Below are 17,919 nucleotides of genomic sequence, written 5' to 3'. Positions count from 1 at the left end.
TAAACCACAAAAAGGCATTCTTAGAGTAGAACACGTATCCACAAGGCAAGTCAGTGCAGAATGGCTACTGCATTTTAAATTTGCACCTAAGGTTATTTCACAATAGCCTCACTCCACAAGTACTTAACAAGAGACAGTTCGTGTGTGGGTATAAGAGTTAAAACAGTAAACTGCAGATGATTGCTGTAAGCACCTTTCAGGATTACCTTGTTTGTGGAAGAAACAAAGCCACCTTGTGTTAGGCAGGAGAAAGTGTGTTTGTACTGAGATTTTGAAAGCCCATTTAATATGGTAGTTTTGTTCCGTTTTTCATTTACCTGAAATATCTAAAGTGATATTATCATTATGTAATATATGGAAACAAAATAACAAAATTACACACATGTGCCCATATACAGCATACCTTTTCCTCATTTTTCTTTCAATTATTACTAGTCATTGAGATACTCCCTGTTAATTTAGCAGTAGTGTTCTCCATTAATACACTTCATAATCTTTTCCTGTTTGTTCATATAATGACGTGTAACATTAGTTTCTGAAATAATTATTCCTGTAATAATCATGCTGTTCTTTTCTTGAATAAGTATGAGGTAAGCCAGTATTCATTATTTTAACGCAGGCTTTCTACATACAAGATATGCCAATTTAAAACTATGGGGACTTGAACCCTGAAGACTTACTTTCAGTGCATTACACTAATACAATGTTGACCTTTCATTAGATCAACTGATACAAATTGGTGGGAAAAAAACAAGTATGGAGGTATAAATCCCCTTAAGATACCTAGACCACTCCAGTTCCGACAATGTTATTTCAACTAATGTGAAATGCAAAGTTTTGTAGATGATGGTGGCACAAATATAAATTGTACACTTAGACCTATACTAAAGTGCTATGGGTAAAGCTACAATAGAAAGGCTTTGCCTGCCTTTGTGTGAGACACAGTGCAAAGTCCTCAGGATCATTAGTCTGGAAGAGTTTTTCCAGTCTTCTAAGTGGTCAGTTGAAGCTCTGCTGTAGTTCCTACCGACTCAGTGGCCACTTCACAGACCTGTTTGCCTTTCCAGCACAGTGACTCACTACAACGTAGGGTGAGTACACAGAGCAATCAAGTCAGGCATTACCAGCACCTGAGCCTCATCCCAGGAAAGCTCTGGCTTTTCAGTTATTCGTCCTCCTACAGCTTGTTGTTTCAGTAAAGGTGCCTCTTCATCAGTACTGAAGAATAGCAGAAGAATTTATACAGTATATACAACATTATATTGTACCTAACAGGGACTTCAGTGGCATTTTCGTGACACAGCCTTATACAGCATCAGTGAACAAAACCTCACCCGCTAGAACACGCAACGAGCAAGCGCCTTTTAACGTTACCCTCTCTCCCAAAGAAAAAACCCTCACGAGCTGTAAGTGTCGTTTCCCAACACCTCAGGACGTGAGCCGCCATCGCTTCGCCCACACAGGCAGCCGAGCCCCACGGCGGGAGATCAGGCCCACGGCCCCCTCCTTGCGAAACGGGGCGGGGGAAGGGGAGAGCAGAGAAACAACGGGGCACCTGCTGCCGGCAGGAGACCGCCAGCAGGCCGGGCCGTCGACCCGCGGGCCGCTCTCCGCTGCCGCCCTGCGCGCCGGGCGGGCGCCGGGCACTGGCACCGCCGCTGTCAGCGGGGGCGCGCGGCGTCTCCCTGTTTAGGGCCTGTGCGTGCGCGCGTGCGCGCGGGGGGGCCGGCGCCGCAGCGAACGCGTCGGGCGGCTCGAGGCGCGGCTCAAGGTGAGCGGCAGCGGCGCGCGGGCCGGCCGGCACGCGGGGGCGGCACGTGCGGGGGGCCCGGTCTCTGGCGGCCTCCGCGCGGCCTCCCGCGCGCGGGGCGCGGGCAGAGCGCGGGGAGAGCGCGGCCTCGACCGTCTCAGGGGGCGGACCGGGCGGCGCCCGCCCGCCGTCCTCGTCGAGTTGAGGGTGCCCCGGTGCCAGATGTGAAACCGGGAGGGCTCGCGGCCTCATTCCGCCTCGGGGGGAGTTTGGCAGCGTCCCCCGAGCCCCCCCTGACGGGGCAGGGCCCCCGCCGTCCTTTGCAGGAGTCGTTTCTTCAGGGATTACCGTCTGGTCGTGGCGGGATGGGCCGGGGCACAGGTTTGACGGTGGGAAGAGGTTTGGGATTGCCTCAAATCTAGAGGTGGAGTGTGAATGTGGTTTTACTGAGCCCCTGGGTCAAACCATGACCCGGAGTGGATAGAGGAATCCTTTCCTCTGGGATTCCTCCTCAGGGCTGCTGTGTAGCTCGTAAACGTGAACATCTGTTGTTGCTTCTGACCTCTCTCGCTTTCTCTCTCCTACGTTATGTTATCTGCAGCTTCTGAAACTGGTGTTGAACTCTCTGCAAGACAAGTCTCCGGTGGCTGTTCCACCTTTGACAGCAGTGATTTCTAACTTGGTCTTGGATCACACCTAGGAAAGTGGACAATCAGTACGCTCTCGGGGATTGCCCTCATGTGGGGGCCTGCATACTGCACCACAGGCTTCTCAGAAAAACATCAGGTGCTGCTTCTGCTGAAGCGGTGCTCCTTCCTTTCTGGGAGCAATCTGCACTCTTGTGTTCATTCCTGACTTGAAATTCTGCTAAGAAAAAAATAGGCCTTCTGTGTTGGTATTTTTAAATAACTTTCAGCAACTCGCAGTACAATGCACCTATTTATTGGGGGAAAAAAAAAAAGCCCAAGAGGTGGTACCTGACAGCTTTCAGCTTTTTTGACACCTAGAGCTGAAAAAGTAAAGTTTATACAATCCTATTGTGTGTAGGTATGAGTGTGTATACTTACTGGAGCTCTTGCTCTGTGTGTCGGTCAAATTTGATAAAAAGCTCAAAGATACTAGGTTTCTGGGAATATATAAAAAAATATGGCTGGATCAAGATCCTATTGCTATTGTCCTACTTCCTTTTTCACCTGTTTCTTTCTTGAGGGAAAGACTGCAGCTCCCCCTGACCCTTATAGTATGTGAGAGAATCCACGTGGAGAAAACACTATGGGAGGAATTTCACACCAGAGAATTCAATGTGAGACATGAAAATTACGAAATCTAGATTTATTAGTTCAGTTCCTGAAAGAACTGATCTTTTGGTGGCATGTATTTTTCTCAATTCAGACAGTCAGTATTGATATTAGCTTCTACTTTTTGAAAACTTGAGTTTGTAATTTAATTAACATTCTTCAAATGCAGAGCTTTTTAGGGATGTGATGGACACTTTAGAGCCTAATCCATTACATTCACTTTCCCATTTCCATTCTCCTCACCTTGCCAGTTACAGTTACTATTTTTTTTTTGCTTCTTGTCTAGCTATTCCCATCTCGGTTTGCTTGGTTCCATCTCACTCATCATTCCTGGATTCTCCAGTTCTCTCTCCCCATTCTGTTTCTCTCTTCTCTGCTTTACTGGCCTTCAAGTTGCTATTCTTGCCACATTCCTCTGTTCTCACTGATTCCTAGTGCCAGGCCTTCACATCTTTCCTTTCTGCATGTTCCTCATTCAGAGTAGTTTTCCTTGAAATTTCTTTCTTTGAGTTTCCTCTGATGATCTTTGTTCCAGCCATTTTGGCACTGCAGTTTCAGAAGACTTCCAGTCTTATCCTCTATTTAGATTGACTGCCTTCTTTCCGCATGCTGCCCGGGCCTGGTACAGGAGGGATAAACTACCTTCTCTTCTTTTTTTTTTTTGCTAGACTGCACCTGGCGTGGGCTCTAACAAGTTGGAAGCAGGTGAATCGCTTTGGCAAAAGTATATGTGACTGAAAACAGTGTCTTATGGGCAGTCTGAAAAAAAACAAGAAGTTCTAGGAACCAAGCCCAAGACAAGCAAACTGGAGCATTTTAGTGCTGAGGAATTTATTTAGCATTTTTAAAATCTTAAATCTCTGCAAAAATGAGAAAAGAAAGGCAAAAGGAGAAAGGGATAAGAATAAAACTGAGCTAAAACATATTGAGACTCCCCTGAAGATACTGCTGTTGTGCTGCTTTATGCTCCTGTTGTACTTGGAGAGTGCGTGGCTCAGGTGATCATAGCATAGAATAATGGTGTTAAAACTTGAAATTAGTTTTTACTCCTTTTGATTTAAAGAGTAAAACCAACTCAGATTAATTTTGTTTGGAAAAGCTAAAAAATAGTAATGCATGTTGCTCCCTGTTGGTCTTTATATAAAAAGAGTCAAAATTGTCCTTCACACTGGCATTATGCATATATTGAAAAGGATTAGGCGTATGATACAAATCCTCTTTATTTCACTATAAAAAAATCTGTTCTCTTTCTCCAAAAGCTTTTCTTGGTTCATGACGCTGAAGGGTGGTGCCTCTACTTGTTTTCTTTAGCCACTTCTGAATTGTTTATAGCGTGAGGAAAGTTTGTTTCTTACTATGTTATGATACTAGTGTTAACATTTGCTTGTGTAATGGTGTTACTGAGTTCCACTGCAGAACAAGTGCAGTCGTGTTTAGAAGTAAGTGTCCATCTCCAGTGTTGTATTTTACTGCAACAGCTGTCATAGAATGAGTGACATTTCAGTTGCCAGCCTCGCTTTCTGTCCACCTGCTCATAATATCTGGAAGATCTTAAAATTGAATTAGGACACAGGCTTCTCAACCAAAAGCTGTGAAAATGACCTGGGAAATCAATAGCATTTCTGTTCCCTCAGAATGTCAGGCATTCAAAGGAGTGATCTAAACTTTGCAATGTATACCTTTTCCACTCTTATCTTTCGATGCCACTCTGTATTGCTTTTTCTTTTAGTATTTTAATATCTTTGGCTTTTTTTTTTTTAAAGAACTGTAGGGTTTTTTTTGTCTGTACTATCATAGAAAGCAGATATTTCATGTATGTGTTAGGCACAATAAAAATGCTTTTCATCATCTTTTTTCTTGTTCAGATCGGGTTTTTGTGTTTGCATGATACAGGTATTTAGTTTCAGGATGACAGAAATTGAGTCAGCAGTTTTGACAGTAAGGCATGAGCTGTACAGCAATTCTGCCTACTCTGTGTGGCTTATAAACACTGGATCGAACCCTTAATACCATGGAGAGATTTGAACTGAATATGAATAGTATATAGAGGAATGATTTGCCCAGGTTTCGTGTGAGCTGTCACATCACTGTTGGTTTATATTCACTGCATTCTTAACTCATTATTTCTGCACAGAGCAGTTTCATTAGTGGTTATAAACTTAAGCCAACTTCTGTACATGCACAGATTGTTTACTAGAGTATGATTGTCCTTTTAAATTGTACTGGGCACATCTGACAGTTTATAAAATGCTCGTTGAATTAGCACAAATTCTCAGATCCTAAGACATTTGCTCAGGGGATAACATCTGTACCACTTGAATGTAGTTTTGTCATGCAAATGTTATCAGCCAAGCTGGTGTGAAAGGATTCTGGTTTTCAACAGTTCAAAATTCAAGTGAACTTAGGAACGACATGGAATATAAAGTTAAAATACGCAATTCAACTTTTTCATGCATTATAAAGACAGAAGAGGCCATTATGAGTATAGACCTGCCCACTTCAAAGTTTTGAAAAGGAATTTGGAATTTTGTTCTGAAAAATATTTTATAAAAGAAGCACGAAGTGACATGCCTGAGATCACACAAGAATTCTGTACTAGAGTATGATGTGGACCCTAAGATCTGCCAAAGCTTATCTACAGCCATCCTTCCTGTTAGGATTTTACATGAGTATATTTATTCCAGAGATTGTATCAGCTGTGTGAGTATAAAAATGAATTTTTATTTATCTCTTTAACAGTTAAACTCCTGTATTTTCAATGCTCATTTTTTGTTTTTAAACAGTAACTAGTAACTTCATCCAACAGTGGCATTTTTTTCCTGTTGTTGTAGACTGATGTTCTACATTGTTCTGTCCAGAGAGCTGTGTGAGTCAGTTTTCACTGATGTGATTCTGTAAAGACACATTTGAGATCTGTTTCTTGTAGTTTTTCTTAAGTAGCTTTCCAAGTGCAAACACAATGAACTGTTAAACCTTTACCTGGTTTATGAACAAGATACTTTTGATTTGAGTCAGTTGTGGGTTTTAGAGGAGACAGAAAGGCCAGGGATATGCCAGTTTTCTCCTGATAACTTTTTAATTAACGTTTTTCAGCACTCTGGGCTGTAGTTCTTGATGGTCTGTGAGTGCTGTAATGTTAGCACTGTAACAGTGCAGACAGAAGGTTCTGTATTTTGCAGTGTTCAAAGAATAAAGATGTTGGGTAAGTGGCTATCATGTACTCTTTCTAGGCTCATCTGTTTAGCTTCACTCCAATTTGCTGTTCTTGTCAGCAAAATAAATATTATGACAAAGACATCAGCTATTGTGTTTCATTCATTAATGTCCTTGGTTCTCGTGGAGGTTGAAATTTATGGCACTCAGCTGAGAATAGTAGTAAGAACGTTTTTATTTTGTATTAGCTCTGACAGCATCTGAGATCATGATTTTTCTTCTGTTAGATCAGGTTCATTCCCCATTAATCACTTTGGCCTCTCACAGTTGTGAGAACATAGATTTCCAGTCCTCCTTTAAACTTGAAATTCAAGGAGAAATTTTTTCAGTAAAACAGGTCAAATGGTGATCTAATTCTTTCTCATCTCTAGGCCAGACCATTTCTTAGAAGAAAATAAACTGCTTGTAGAAAGACTTGCTATTTCTTATGAAAACATCTTAAACAACCATCTCATTGTACCGTATACCCGCGTACTGCTATTACTGGCGTGCGTGCATGACTTTGAATGAGTTGCACCTGACTTACGCATGGAAAGCTGCCTCAGCGTCGTTTAGGTGGGAACAAAGTGTTCTCAGTCAGCACAGGAAAGCAAACCAAACATGTCTTCTACAGCCTGATAGGGGGTGGTGATGATCCTATAAGGAGCATGGTACATAATAGTTTTCAGTCTTTCCAGAAGGTGCTACTGTGACATTGTGTAAAATCACAGCTTTAACAAGGTAAACAGGGAAACTCTTTAATTATTCATAAGTTTGTTTATTTTACATTTGAGGTGGCTTTATATGGTTCTTGGGCATGGATGCTGAATTTGGTGAGGCTCATATTTCATCCCGAGTTTCCAAATTGCTAAGTACACTGCCCCATATTCTTTTGCAAGAAAATTTATGTTTCAGTCATTCAAACGATATTTTCCTTTGTAGGAATCCAGTGTGAAATTGCTGCAAAAGCAGGGATGATTATACAGAGAGTAGTGCTGCATTCACGCCCCGGTATGTATTTCTCTCCAATAAAGGAGCAATGTGTTTGTTGTGGTTGACTAATGCTCCAAAATGGTGAGGGTAGAAACAGACACTAATTTAAGACATTGGCATTTATGTATCTTGATATTGCTTGCAGCAATTAATACATTTTATTGTGAAGTGTATTTAGTCTGTATATACAGATTTCTAAACTCTTGGGTGAGAAAAAAAGAGTTAATGCATAACATATGAGAAAACCCAAAATGTAGGGACTCAAAGTGAAGAGAGATTAGCAAGCGTTGTTTTTTAGTTCTGTCGTTTGTTCTTTTTGCATTTTAAGAGATGACTGTTTTGTTACTGTTGATTTTTGTTTCTTTTTGGTAAATACTGAATCTTCTGCACTTTCAAGTGTTTGTTTTTTAAATTTACACTTCTGAGAGTCTGCTTACTTCCTTGCTTAATTGTTTGCCTTGTCATGGATGTCAGGCCAATTTTTTGAGTAGTGAGTTTGTAAATTGTCTGTTGTAGAAGACTCACATGTGTGCATTAGTTTTTTTTTTTGAGTATAGTGTGCTGCTCAATGCCAAAATAGTTCTAGGAGGTAAGAACTATTGTGTGGCCTGCAGATAAGTCTTTTCTAATGCAAATCAAGTGTTACAGCAGTAGCCTGCTGTTAAAACATACCTGGGTATCTGGCTCTCTCTTTTTAGTGCCAGTGGATCCAGTTGTCAGTCTGATTGATCTGCTGCACGTGGTACCAACCTGAGGATGAATCCTCTAGTTCTGGGGCTGTTGGCATACGTTTTCTAGGTGTTTCTGGGAAGCTTTAAGTTAAAAGTTAAGGACATCTGTCTGTAGCTGCGAAGGGATGCTCTTGCAGCAGCATATGCATGCACAGTGGGAATAGCCTATTCCCCCAGTCTCATTGAGTCAAAAAAACCTGAAAGATGAGAGTTTAAAACTTACCTGGTTAAAATTTATGGTCATTTGCTACTGGCAAGATAGTGCATGGTGGTTTTGTTATGTGAGAGAAGAAATTCCAATGCGTGTCTTTGTTTTGAAAGTAAAGGGCTTTTCAGCACATAGAGTATATAGAACCATTTTTTTGAGATTTGGAACAGCCCCTTTTTGTTTTAATTTGGCCTAATTGTTCATAAAAATTATGTGCAGCAAACAGCATGGAAGCTGTCAGTCTGTACAAGTGCCTGATACTGGCCCAGTTCAGCATAAGCTGACAGATCAGCAGGTCTTCAGTTTGGATGGTGGCAGTGCACCCGTTTCAATCGTAGTCCATGATACTAAATCTGAAAGTTGATCAGCAGTTTTATACCTGATTAAGGACACAGGCTAACTTATTTTAAAAAGGTCTACCTTATAAAAAAGGCCTTCACATATTGATTAAGGGAAGCTCTGTGTTGATTAATTTTATTTTTTTTTTTTAATTTTAAAATTATGCTAGGTAAGAATGGAGAGCCAGTGGCTGAAAACTTCCAACTGGAACAAAGTACAATAGCAGATATGATCCAAGCGGGACAAGTGCGTGTTAGAACCCTTTATCTCTCTGTGGACCCTTACATGGTAGGTGGTGGACTTAGAGATAAGCCAGAAGTTCTTTTTAAAATATCACAGCTCTGTGCCTGTCGTGATTTTTAACACCAAAGTTACCAATTATAGGACAAATGTAGCTCTAGTATAGTTTAGTAATTCCACTCATTCTGATGGAGTTACACTGGGAAGGGATTTGGCATTAATGTGCCTGTGATATATATAGGAATATGACTTTATAGGACCAGGAAAGGACTGTGAGCCCTGGTATACCGTTACAGGATTGTTTGTATCAGCTTTTTCTGAACTTTGCCTTTTTTATATACATTTTTTAACTTTTTTTTTTTTTGCCATGGTAGGAAGTATTTTTCAGTTGAGGGGAGTATGGGTAGGGGAGGGAGAATATTTCATGATGAAGCAAGAGAGGGACATGATCAGGCAAAAAATTTCTAGACAAAACACGTAAATTATTCAAGTAAATGTTATTTAGCTATTAGCAGTTTTGTTTACAAATGAAAGATTTTTCTCCTTAAGTGTGTGAAGGCAGGGCAAAACATGTGTCATTACTTTGTAAACAATGGAAACAGAGACAGGATTAGTGAATGAAGCTATAACCAGCACTTGCACCTAATTCTGCAAAACTGTAGAAATCATGTGGTTGAGAGACTTTTGGGTTGCAATGGAAGTGAAGGTAGGAGGAGAAACAAGTAGATCCAGTCTGCTAGTATGTAAAAGTTTGCTCTAAAGAAAATTCTCATAATTTGTTGCCTGCATAGATGGAGATAGCAGAAAAGAAACAGTTTTAATTTCAGGAAAGTAGGTTTTGCTTGGGAATTAAGGGTAAGTTTAAGAATCCTGAAGAAGGTTACAGAGGGAAATGAAAATACTTCGGATTTCAAGATGTCTCATTAAACAAATCTCTGTCAGGGATCGTCTACATATATTTGACTGTTCTTCAGTCAGGACTAAATAACTTGTGGGTGTTTTTTTTCAATCCTACATTTCTGTGATTCATCCAGTTAAGGAATGGCATTTATAGGATTCTTGTCAGACACAAGCCAGTTGCCTGTGGTTGCACAGCTGACTTTGAGGCAGTGCTATAGAGCGTGTTGGCTTTGGTAACACTGCTAGAGGAGATCAAAATGGTCTGTACTCCTTTTGTACTGAGCAAACAAGAGGGGAAAAAGAGATCTAAGAAAAGATGATGAATATTTGGGGCTTACTGAGAGATTTTTGAATGGTCCTTTGTGTTTGAAGTTTTAAACATATCTCATCTCCAACTTCGTTTGAACTCATAAACAAACCATGTGTCTCACCACAGCGTCTCATTAAAGCCTTGTCTTTCAGCGCTGCCGAATGAATGAGGATACTGGCTCAGATTACCTCCTGCCCTGGCAGCTGTCTGAAGTTGCTGAGGGTGGCGGCATTGGGGTTGTGGAGGAGAGCAAGCATGATAACCTTGCTAAAGGAGACTTTGTAACTTCCGTCAGTTGGCCCTGGCAGACAGTGGCCATTCTAGATGGAAACTTGCTACAAAAGGTAATGTAAATGGGAAGCCCAGATTGTCACTGTTTTCTTTTCCTAACCCTATTTTTTAAAAAAATAGCAACTATTGATACTCTTTCTTAGTCAAAAACAAGCTGACATTATTCAAGCAACTAGTACTCAAAAGGCAGATCAACTGACAGGTGGCTAAATCTGTATCAATTTCTCTCTTAACAAATCAAAATGTGATTATTTTTTTTTGTTCACAGGCATGCCAGTAGTACTTCAATTGTTGGCTTTTTAATAAATTTCCCTGAAGCTGCTTCTGTTAATTCTGTTAATTCTCCTAATTCTAGTTAGAATTAGGATCCACAAGAATGTTGTCATAAGACTTAAAAAACCTTAAAATATATTTAATTCAATCTATTTCACGTGTTAGTGAAAGCTTATACTTGAGATTTCACATCCGCACAAGAAAGGATATTCAACACTAAGTTATATGTGGAGAGGTAACAGTGCATTAGGTATATTTTGTTCATCATCCTCATGCAACACGGAAAATTATTTTAGTTTAAGAATGTACAATTTCCGATTAGCTTCTTCCTTTACGATCCTTTGCCACTGATCTGCAATCGCAATATTTGATAAAATGGTGCTATTTTGTCCTTTGTGCTAACATAAGGGTAGTTCACCATTGCTGGAAACTTCATGTCTCTCAACTGCTTTTTGACACTTCCATAATTAAAGATCTTGCAAGTGACTTCGTTTAAGATTTTTTGGTAAAGGTATGGAAATACAATCTGGTTTCATTTTGTATAGACTTGTTACTAAGGCAGACCTAGTTTGTAGCTACCTTGTTCCTACCAGTTGTACATCGCCTGGTAAATGTTTTATTTTAGTCTTCTATCTTCAGACAATCCAACAGCAAACAGCAAAACCTCACCTTAAAAAGAAATTAACACCACCACGTGTTTCTGTTTTCTAGCTTGTTCCACAGCTTGTAAATGGACACCTTTCCTACTTTCTTGGTGCAGCTGGCATGACGGGACTGACGGCCTTGTTAGGTATAAAAGAGAAAGGACACGTGGCTGCGGGTGCAAATCAGACAATGGTGGTGAGTGGAGCAGCTGGTGCCTGTGGCTCTTTGGCCGGCCAGGTAGGTAGGCTTAAGACATACAAGCATACTCTCTTGCCAGGTTTATCTTCTGAAACATGCTGGTTAGTAAACGTACAGACAAAGTCGTCGTAAGCGTGAGCAACTGTAGCTCCATGGGAAGGGCCAGTTTCACAGATTTGGCTCACGCTCTCACTGAAAGATTTTAGGTGTGAAACTTAAGTGTCATGAAACTGGAGTAGGAGAAAACAGCCCAGGGTGATTACTTGTCACTAGCATAAATCAAGTAGATAGTATAAATATGTGCATTTACTGTATATGTACACAGTAGTCTGCCGTTTGAACACAGTCTTTGAGTTGATCAGCAACTTTCTTTTTTTCCTATATTAGAAAACAGGCAGTAAAAAAAAATGTAGTAAACCCCTCTTTGCGTTATTTTCCATTGCATCTTTGTGTTTTGAGAGTTACGGTCCTTTTATCTTCTGCAGATTTGCAGAACATGTTGTGGGTGTGTTTTTGTGTGTGTATGTACAGATCTACAAATATTTTTATATCTATGTACATGCATAAATATATATATACACAAACACAACAGATACTAAACAAGCTTAAGGCTTACTAATAAAGAGGAACTACGAATAAATGATGCATAAGCAAATCTCTGAAGAATTTATTTAAATAGATTATTGTTCAATCTTTTTGGCCTTTTATTAGCTATGTTATGGTACTTGACAGATGGTGATTTTATACTATATTTGGCTCTCCAATACTGCTAGTCATTGGTGACTCCACAGATTAAACCTCCTGCAGTCAGTGAGTTTGGGAAAATGGTAGATTTTGGTTGTACCTGCCCCTTCTCTGGGTGTGAGAAGAGAATGACAAGAGGCAATTGTGTCACATGAGATGGGAGCATGTGCTGAACTTTGCTGCCTGGCATTTAGTGATATAGGGAATAACTGTAACACCCTCTAAGGCCCCCTTATTCCCTCTGGTACCTTTATGCAGATGAATGATCTAACTTCTTTTTGTTGTTTGTTTTTTTGTGTGTTTTTTTTTTTTTTAACTTGTGCTTGTGCAGATTGGCCGTCTGGAGGGCTGCTCTAGAGTGGTGGGGATTGCTGGCACAGATGAAAAGTGCTCCATTTTGGTCCAAGAAATGGGGTTTGATGCTGCTATCAATTACAAGAAGGGGAATGTGGCAGAGCAGCTACATGAACTCTGCCCAGGCGGTGTGGATGTTTACTTTGACAATGTTGGTGGAGACATCAGTGATATAGTTATAAGTCAGGTGATTATACCAGCTGTCGGGTTTATTCTTGTCATTCTCCAATGTCTGCATGCCCAGTTTTGAATTAATTCATAGTAGAGACCAGCCTGCAATGCAGCAGAGCAGGCTTTCCACTTTATTGATCTAATCCAGGTGCTGATCCTGGTCCTGAGCAGAAGTCAGGTATTTGAAATCAGTGTCTGTCATTTGGACTAGCCTGGCAGTATAGTAATAGAAACACAATTTCCGCTTCTTGCCTCTTGCTTCTTTGGCCAGGAGACTTGGTAATATTCTAAAAACCTTGTCTGTCAGTGTAGTAATCTTGTGTTTGTCAGCTTTGGTTTTCTGGCTTCACAAAAGACCAGCTCTGCTGGGCCTCCATAAAGACTCTTGACCAGCCCTCTTCATTGTTAACGTGAAACTACTCTGTCTCCTGGCAGGGAGGCTTTGGTAGCAATGCTGTCTTTGGGAGCTCTAAATCACAGCTGTATCCGACAGCTATATCAAACTTCTTTGTCCTGTTACTCCTCTCCTGACAGAAAGGGCACACAGTAAGATAACAATTTCTTACAGTCTTTGGATCAAATGCATTTTAAAATTACACATAGGCTGTTTAGCATTTATTTTCCACTATTGCCCTGCATTTATCTATTTGAATGTTGTCATAGGTTGAATGCAACTGCCTGTAATTCTCCCTCTTTTCTAGGAAATGTGGCTCTGAGTAAGGATACCCATGTGAAAATTTTGCCATGTAATCTATTGCATCTCTGGAAAATTTAAATTCTGAAATGAAGAAATGTATTTTTCCTCACTTTGTGCTGTCCCAAACAGATGAATCAGAACAGCCATATCATCCTGTGTGGACAAATTTCTCAGTATAACAAAGACGTGCCTTATCCTCCTCCGCTGCCCCCTGACATAGAAAAAATACAAAAAGAAAGGAATATCACAAGGTATGTTTCTTCTTCAGAGCTTGTGACCAGGTTCTAGGTAGATTGTGCACATGATGTTTGGAAGGTAGTCTGTAGATCTGCAGTAGACACATGTAATCAGAATAGAACGTTGCCATACGAAAAAGGAAACTATAATTGCAATGTCAGTAAATCTTTTCTCTTACCTTTGTCCATATCAGCATAAAAAATGGGAAAGGATGTTGTTACATGTTAACACAGTTGTCTGTTGTTATGCTTTGTTTGTGGTTGCATGATTTAGTCCTGGAGTCTTTGGCAGATTCCTCAGTGCGATGAGAGGTGTTGCCATGGTTCTGTTCTCAGATGTTTTGCAGAGTGCCTTCTCTCCAAGTGTAGTAGTAGTTCAGGCAGAGAGAAAATCCAATTTATAAAGTAAGGATGCAGCTGATGCGGTGATTGTATCGAAATTACATTTTTAGAATTTGGGGTTTTATTAGGTAATGGGACTGTAGATGTGATAGATATATACAGGTAAAACATTGAGGTTTTTTACGACTCTGGGAATTGCTGAATCTCCTGTCAGGATTCAGGTGGAGCTAAGGCAGAGATTAGGAGCAAAGTCTTAGGAGATTTTTCATTCATTGCATCGCAGAAAGTTGGGCAGACTTTTGATTTCTGTGCAAATGGATTGACCTTTTCTAATTAAAATTATTTTGTTGTCCCTGTTAGTGTTGTCTGCACTTTAAAAAAATGGATAAAAATACTAAAATACACCATGCATAGTATAAGGCAGTGGAGAATTTAGTCAGTACATTGCTACAAGTAATTATCATTTTTGATGATCATTTCAGTTTCTCTTAATTGCTATAGACAGCTGTGACAGCAGGATATGCAAAATTTTGGGGAGCTTGAAAGTTAGTTTATACTCGCCATCTAGTTGCAAGTCCATTAATTATTCTCCCTACCACAAAAAAAAAAGATACAAAATAATAGAATGCGCTCACATTGTACGGACATTTGCTTATTCTGGCAATACTGCTTGATTTTTATTGCTCTTCTCTCTGATACTTGAGCAGAATTACTTGTCCAAGACAGATGTTGCTGTCAAGCTCCCACTGCAGGGAGCTGTCTCAAAAAGCTGGCAAAGCTCTGAGCTATGCCTCATTGTAATTAGAACTCATAACCCTTCAGTTTCAATACTGCTGTTTCCTGAAAAGATTTGTAAAGATTTTAAAACATAGAATCATGGAATGGTTTGGCTTGGAAGGGACCTCAAAGATCATCTAGTTCCAATCCCCCTGCCATGGGCAGGGAAACCCTCCACTACACCAGGTTGCCCAAAGCCTCATCCAACCTGGCCTTCAACACTTCCGGGGATGGGGCATCTACAACTTCTCTGGGCAACCTGTTCCAGTGCCTCACCACCCTCTGAGTGAAAAATTTCTTCCTTATATCTAATCTAAATCGCCCCTCTTTCAGTTCAAAGCCATTGCCCCTTGTCCTATCACTACATGCCCTTGTAAAAAGTCCCTCTCCTACATGCTTACCAACGTTTCCTAAATCAAGGCTCATTCTTTTATTTCATAGGGAAAGATTCTTAGTGTTGAACTACATGGACAAGCAAGAAGCTGGTGTATTACAGCTCTGTCAGTGGATCCAGGAGGGTAAACTGAAGGTAGGAACTTTTACATTTAATCCATGGCCTTTGATACTCGGATCATGGTCTGACTGCAAGAAGTCCAATTTCTTTGTCCCTGGCTCTCTTACTGTGCCTCAGAATTGAACACATCTTCTTAAGAATGTGTAACTGAAAGTTTATTAGGTAGCACTGATTTAGTAGGTACCTTCTGAGGATGATGTAACTGTAGTATGACAGATTTTTCTAATTACATGCTGCTGATGTCTCTGTTCTTTCTTTCAGCATAGAGTGCAAGTGCTTTTTCACTTAAGGTGTTAAACCTTCAAAAATACATACTTTCAAATACTTAATTAGTTAGTGTCCTGAATGCTTTTGGGGATCTTGTCTGAAATTTTGTTTCAAGCTTTATAATTGCCATTTGTTATTTTGTGATGGCATTTGTAGATGCTTTATCCATCCCTTCCCTGTGAGGTCTGTCTAAATTAGTTTTTGATTCTTCAGATGATCAGTAAATTTTCCTGGAAAAATTCTGAGACATAACATTTTGGAAGGGGCAGGGATGTTCCAGTTCTGATTGAAGAATTAAATTGCCCACACATTTATCAGAAAGTGTTCACTCCTTTCCTGATGAAAGAATGCGGCCCAAACAGAGCACTGTCCATTGTAGCAAAAGAATTCTTTACATTTTGATAGTTTCTGTGGCAATTTCATGGCATGTTTCTAAAAAATGTTAATCTGTTTGAAGAAAGGTAAAAGGACTTGTTTGCATTGACAGGTCAGAGAGACCATGGTAGAAGGCTTAGCAAACATTGGTGGTAAGATTTTTACACCATTTTCTAAGAATAATAATCTGATTAAATGCAATGACAGTACAGGTTAATTGCCTCCTTTGTTTCATTTGCCAATTCAGATTTTTGTATTTTATCTAAAACATGATTTTAATTTTTTTTTGTTTCACAAGGTGTTATAATGTTCTATGAGAAGATTGTTTTATGTTAAAAAAATAATTCAATATAAATTTTGAGATTTTTTTTGTTTGTTTTACTATTGGGAGAGAATTAATTATTAAACTGCTACCTTAGCAGCTGATGATAGTCATCCTGATCTTACAGATTTAAGGAACTGCCCATTTCTTAGGACCTGTATATAAGAAAATGGTATTTTGAAAATCTCAAAGGTTTTTCACTAAAAAAGGGATATCTAACAGTGCTTGTTATTGTATTTGCTAACAAAAATAAATTGAAAAGTACACACAAGAAAGGGGAAAGCATATTGGAGATTGCTAAACAAAGTAAAAAATAATTTTCTTTTAAAGGAACAAAATAGCCTCTAGCCTGTTAAAAAAAATCTATAACAAAGAAAATATAAAAATGAAGTCTTGTGACTCCAGTGAGACACAGCTAGAGTGCCAGTTGATTCAGGATATGCTGTAAGATTGCTTCCCTGTCAAGTAACAGGAAAGAGTATGATTTAGTCCATTTAGTCCTAGTCCCACAAGATTTGAAACCAGTAGAATTAAGCGATAGCCAAATTTTATAGATTTACATTTATTCCAGTTGTTGCTACTTACTGGTGTACGTATGTATTTTGAAGGAATTTGGTCAAATATAGCAGTCATATTTCATAGTTTACTCAAAAATTTATTCTTTTGCACCAGCTTCTCACATTTATTGTACTACATAGAGTATTTATAAACCTTTTCCTTTCATGGAGGTTTCTGAAACCCACAGCATTTGTGGGCTCTCCAGTCACACCTTGTCTTTCTGTTTGGTATCTGTATGGCATATCACAAAAGCAGCAAATCTAATCGTAACTTGTATAGGGCCAAACAGTTGCTTACAAATATGTTTTTTTAATTACTACACAAAACTGCCCTCAGCAGTTTATTATAGACTAGTTGGTTTTTTTTTTTTTTCTTCTTAATTTAGCACATTGTTAAGGATAAATATGTTTAGGTCCAAAACCTGATCTCTCCTTTTTAGGGAGCTGTTTAATACATTTGCTTCTACCATTTTTTTTCTTTTTTAGAAGTTACTTGGCACATTTTGCTTGGCACTAACTTATTTCATTATTTCTCTTGAAGCTGCTTTCCAGTCCATGATGAATGGAGGCAATATTGGAAAACAGATCGTCTCAATTTCCAAGTAAAAGTCATTACTTTGGGAAAAATGATTTGGTTATATCTCTAACAGTGAGCAAGTTTTTAGTTATACTGAGTTATACTGATTTCCTTTTTCTTGAATGAACCGTTAAGTTGTTCTGTATGTACTGAAAGCAGAGATTCTGGGATGTTAATAAACTAAATAGAACTGGAAACAGAAATGCAATCATTTATACTAGAAACAAGTAATACGTTCTTTGACATGATTTTGACGGTTGCCAGCTAGCACACTTGCAAATATTTCATGGGTATGATTTGAAAGTTAGAACATCCCAGGAACCATGTCCAATAAGCAATTTGTATGCAGCCACCTAGTTTTGGTCATTAGAAGAATTTACTAGCGTAGATGTGCAACATTTCCATGCTAGTTTGTGTCAGTGCCCAGGAACTTCTCTAGGAATTTTTAATTTACTAGTGTAAGTTTGCCCTGACAGTCCAATCAATCTGGCTAATCATTTCAGAATTTAACTGTTCTCATTTTTACAGATAACTGCAATGAAAAAATACATTTCTGGAATTCAAGGTCTCTAATAGCAAAGGTATTTCCATTTTGCCATCTGGAACAAATTTCCACTG

At 39.4% G+C, this 17,919-nt stretch overlaps 1 protein-coding gene across 1 annotated transcript; it reads left to right on the top strand.

Moving 5' to 3' along the window:
• The first annotated feature begins 7,214 nt into the window (after nucleotides 1–7,214).
• Nucleotides 7,215–17,330, top strand: PTGR2 (prostaglandin reductase 2). Its single transcript, XM_086613680.1, has 9 exons — nucleotides 7,215–7,251; nucleotides 8,681–8,799; nucleotides 10,114–10,305; nucleotides 11,237–11,407; nucleotides 12,444–12,653; nucleotides 13,464–13,585; nucleotides 15,131–15,218; nucleotides 15,958–15,997; nucleotides 17,266–17,330. Exons 1-9 carry the CDS (start codon nucleotides 7,215–7,217, stop codon nucleotides 17,328–17,330), a joined length of 1,044 nt encoding a protein of 347 aa, XP_086469806.1.
• Nucleotides 17,331–17,919: the final 589 nt, after the last annotated feature.

The sequence above is a fragment of the Tauraco erythrolophus genome, chromosome 6 (genome assembly GCF_009769465.1).
Source record: "Tauraco erythrolophus isolate bTauEry1 chromosome 6, bTauEry1.pri, whole genome shotgun sequence".
Taxonomy (NCBI): Eukaryota; Metazoa; Chordata; class Aves; order Musophagiformes; family Musophagidae; genus Tauraco; species Tauraco erythrolophus.
This window is presented reverse-complemented; position numbering and strand designations above follow the sequence as displayed.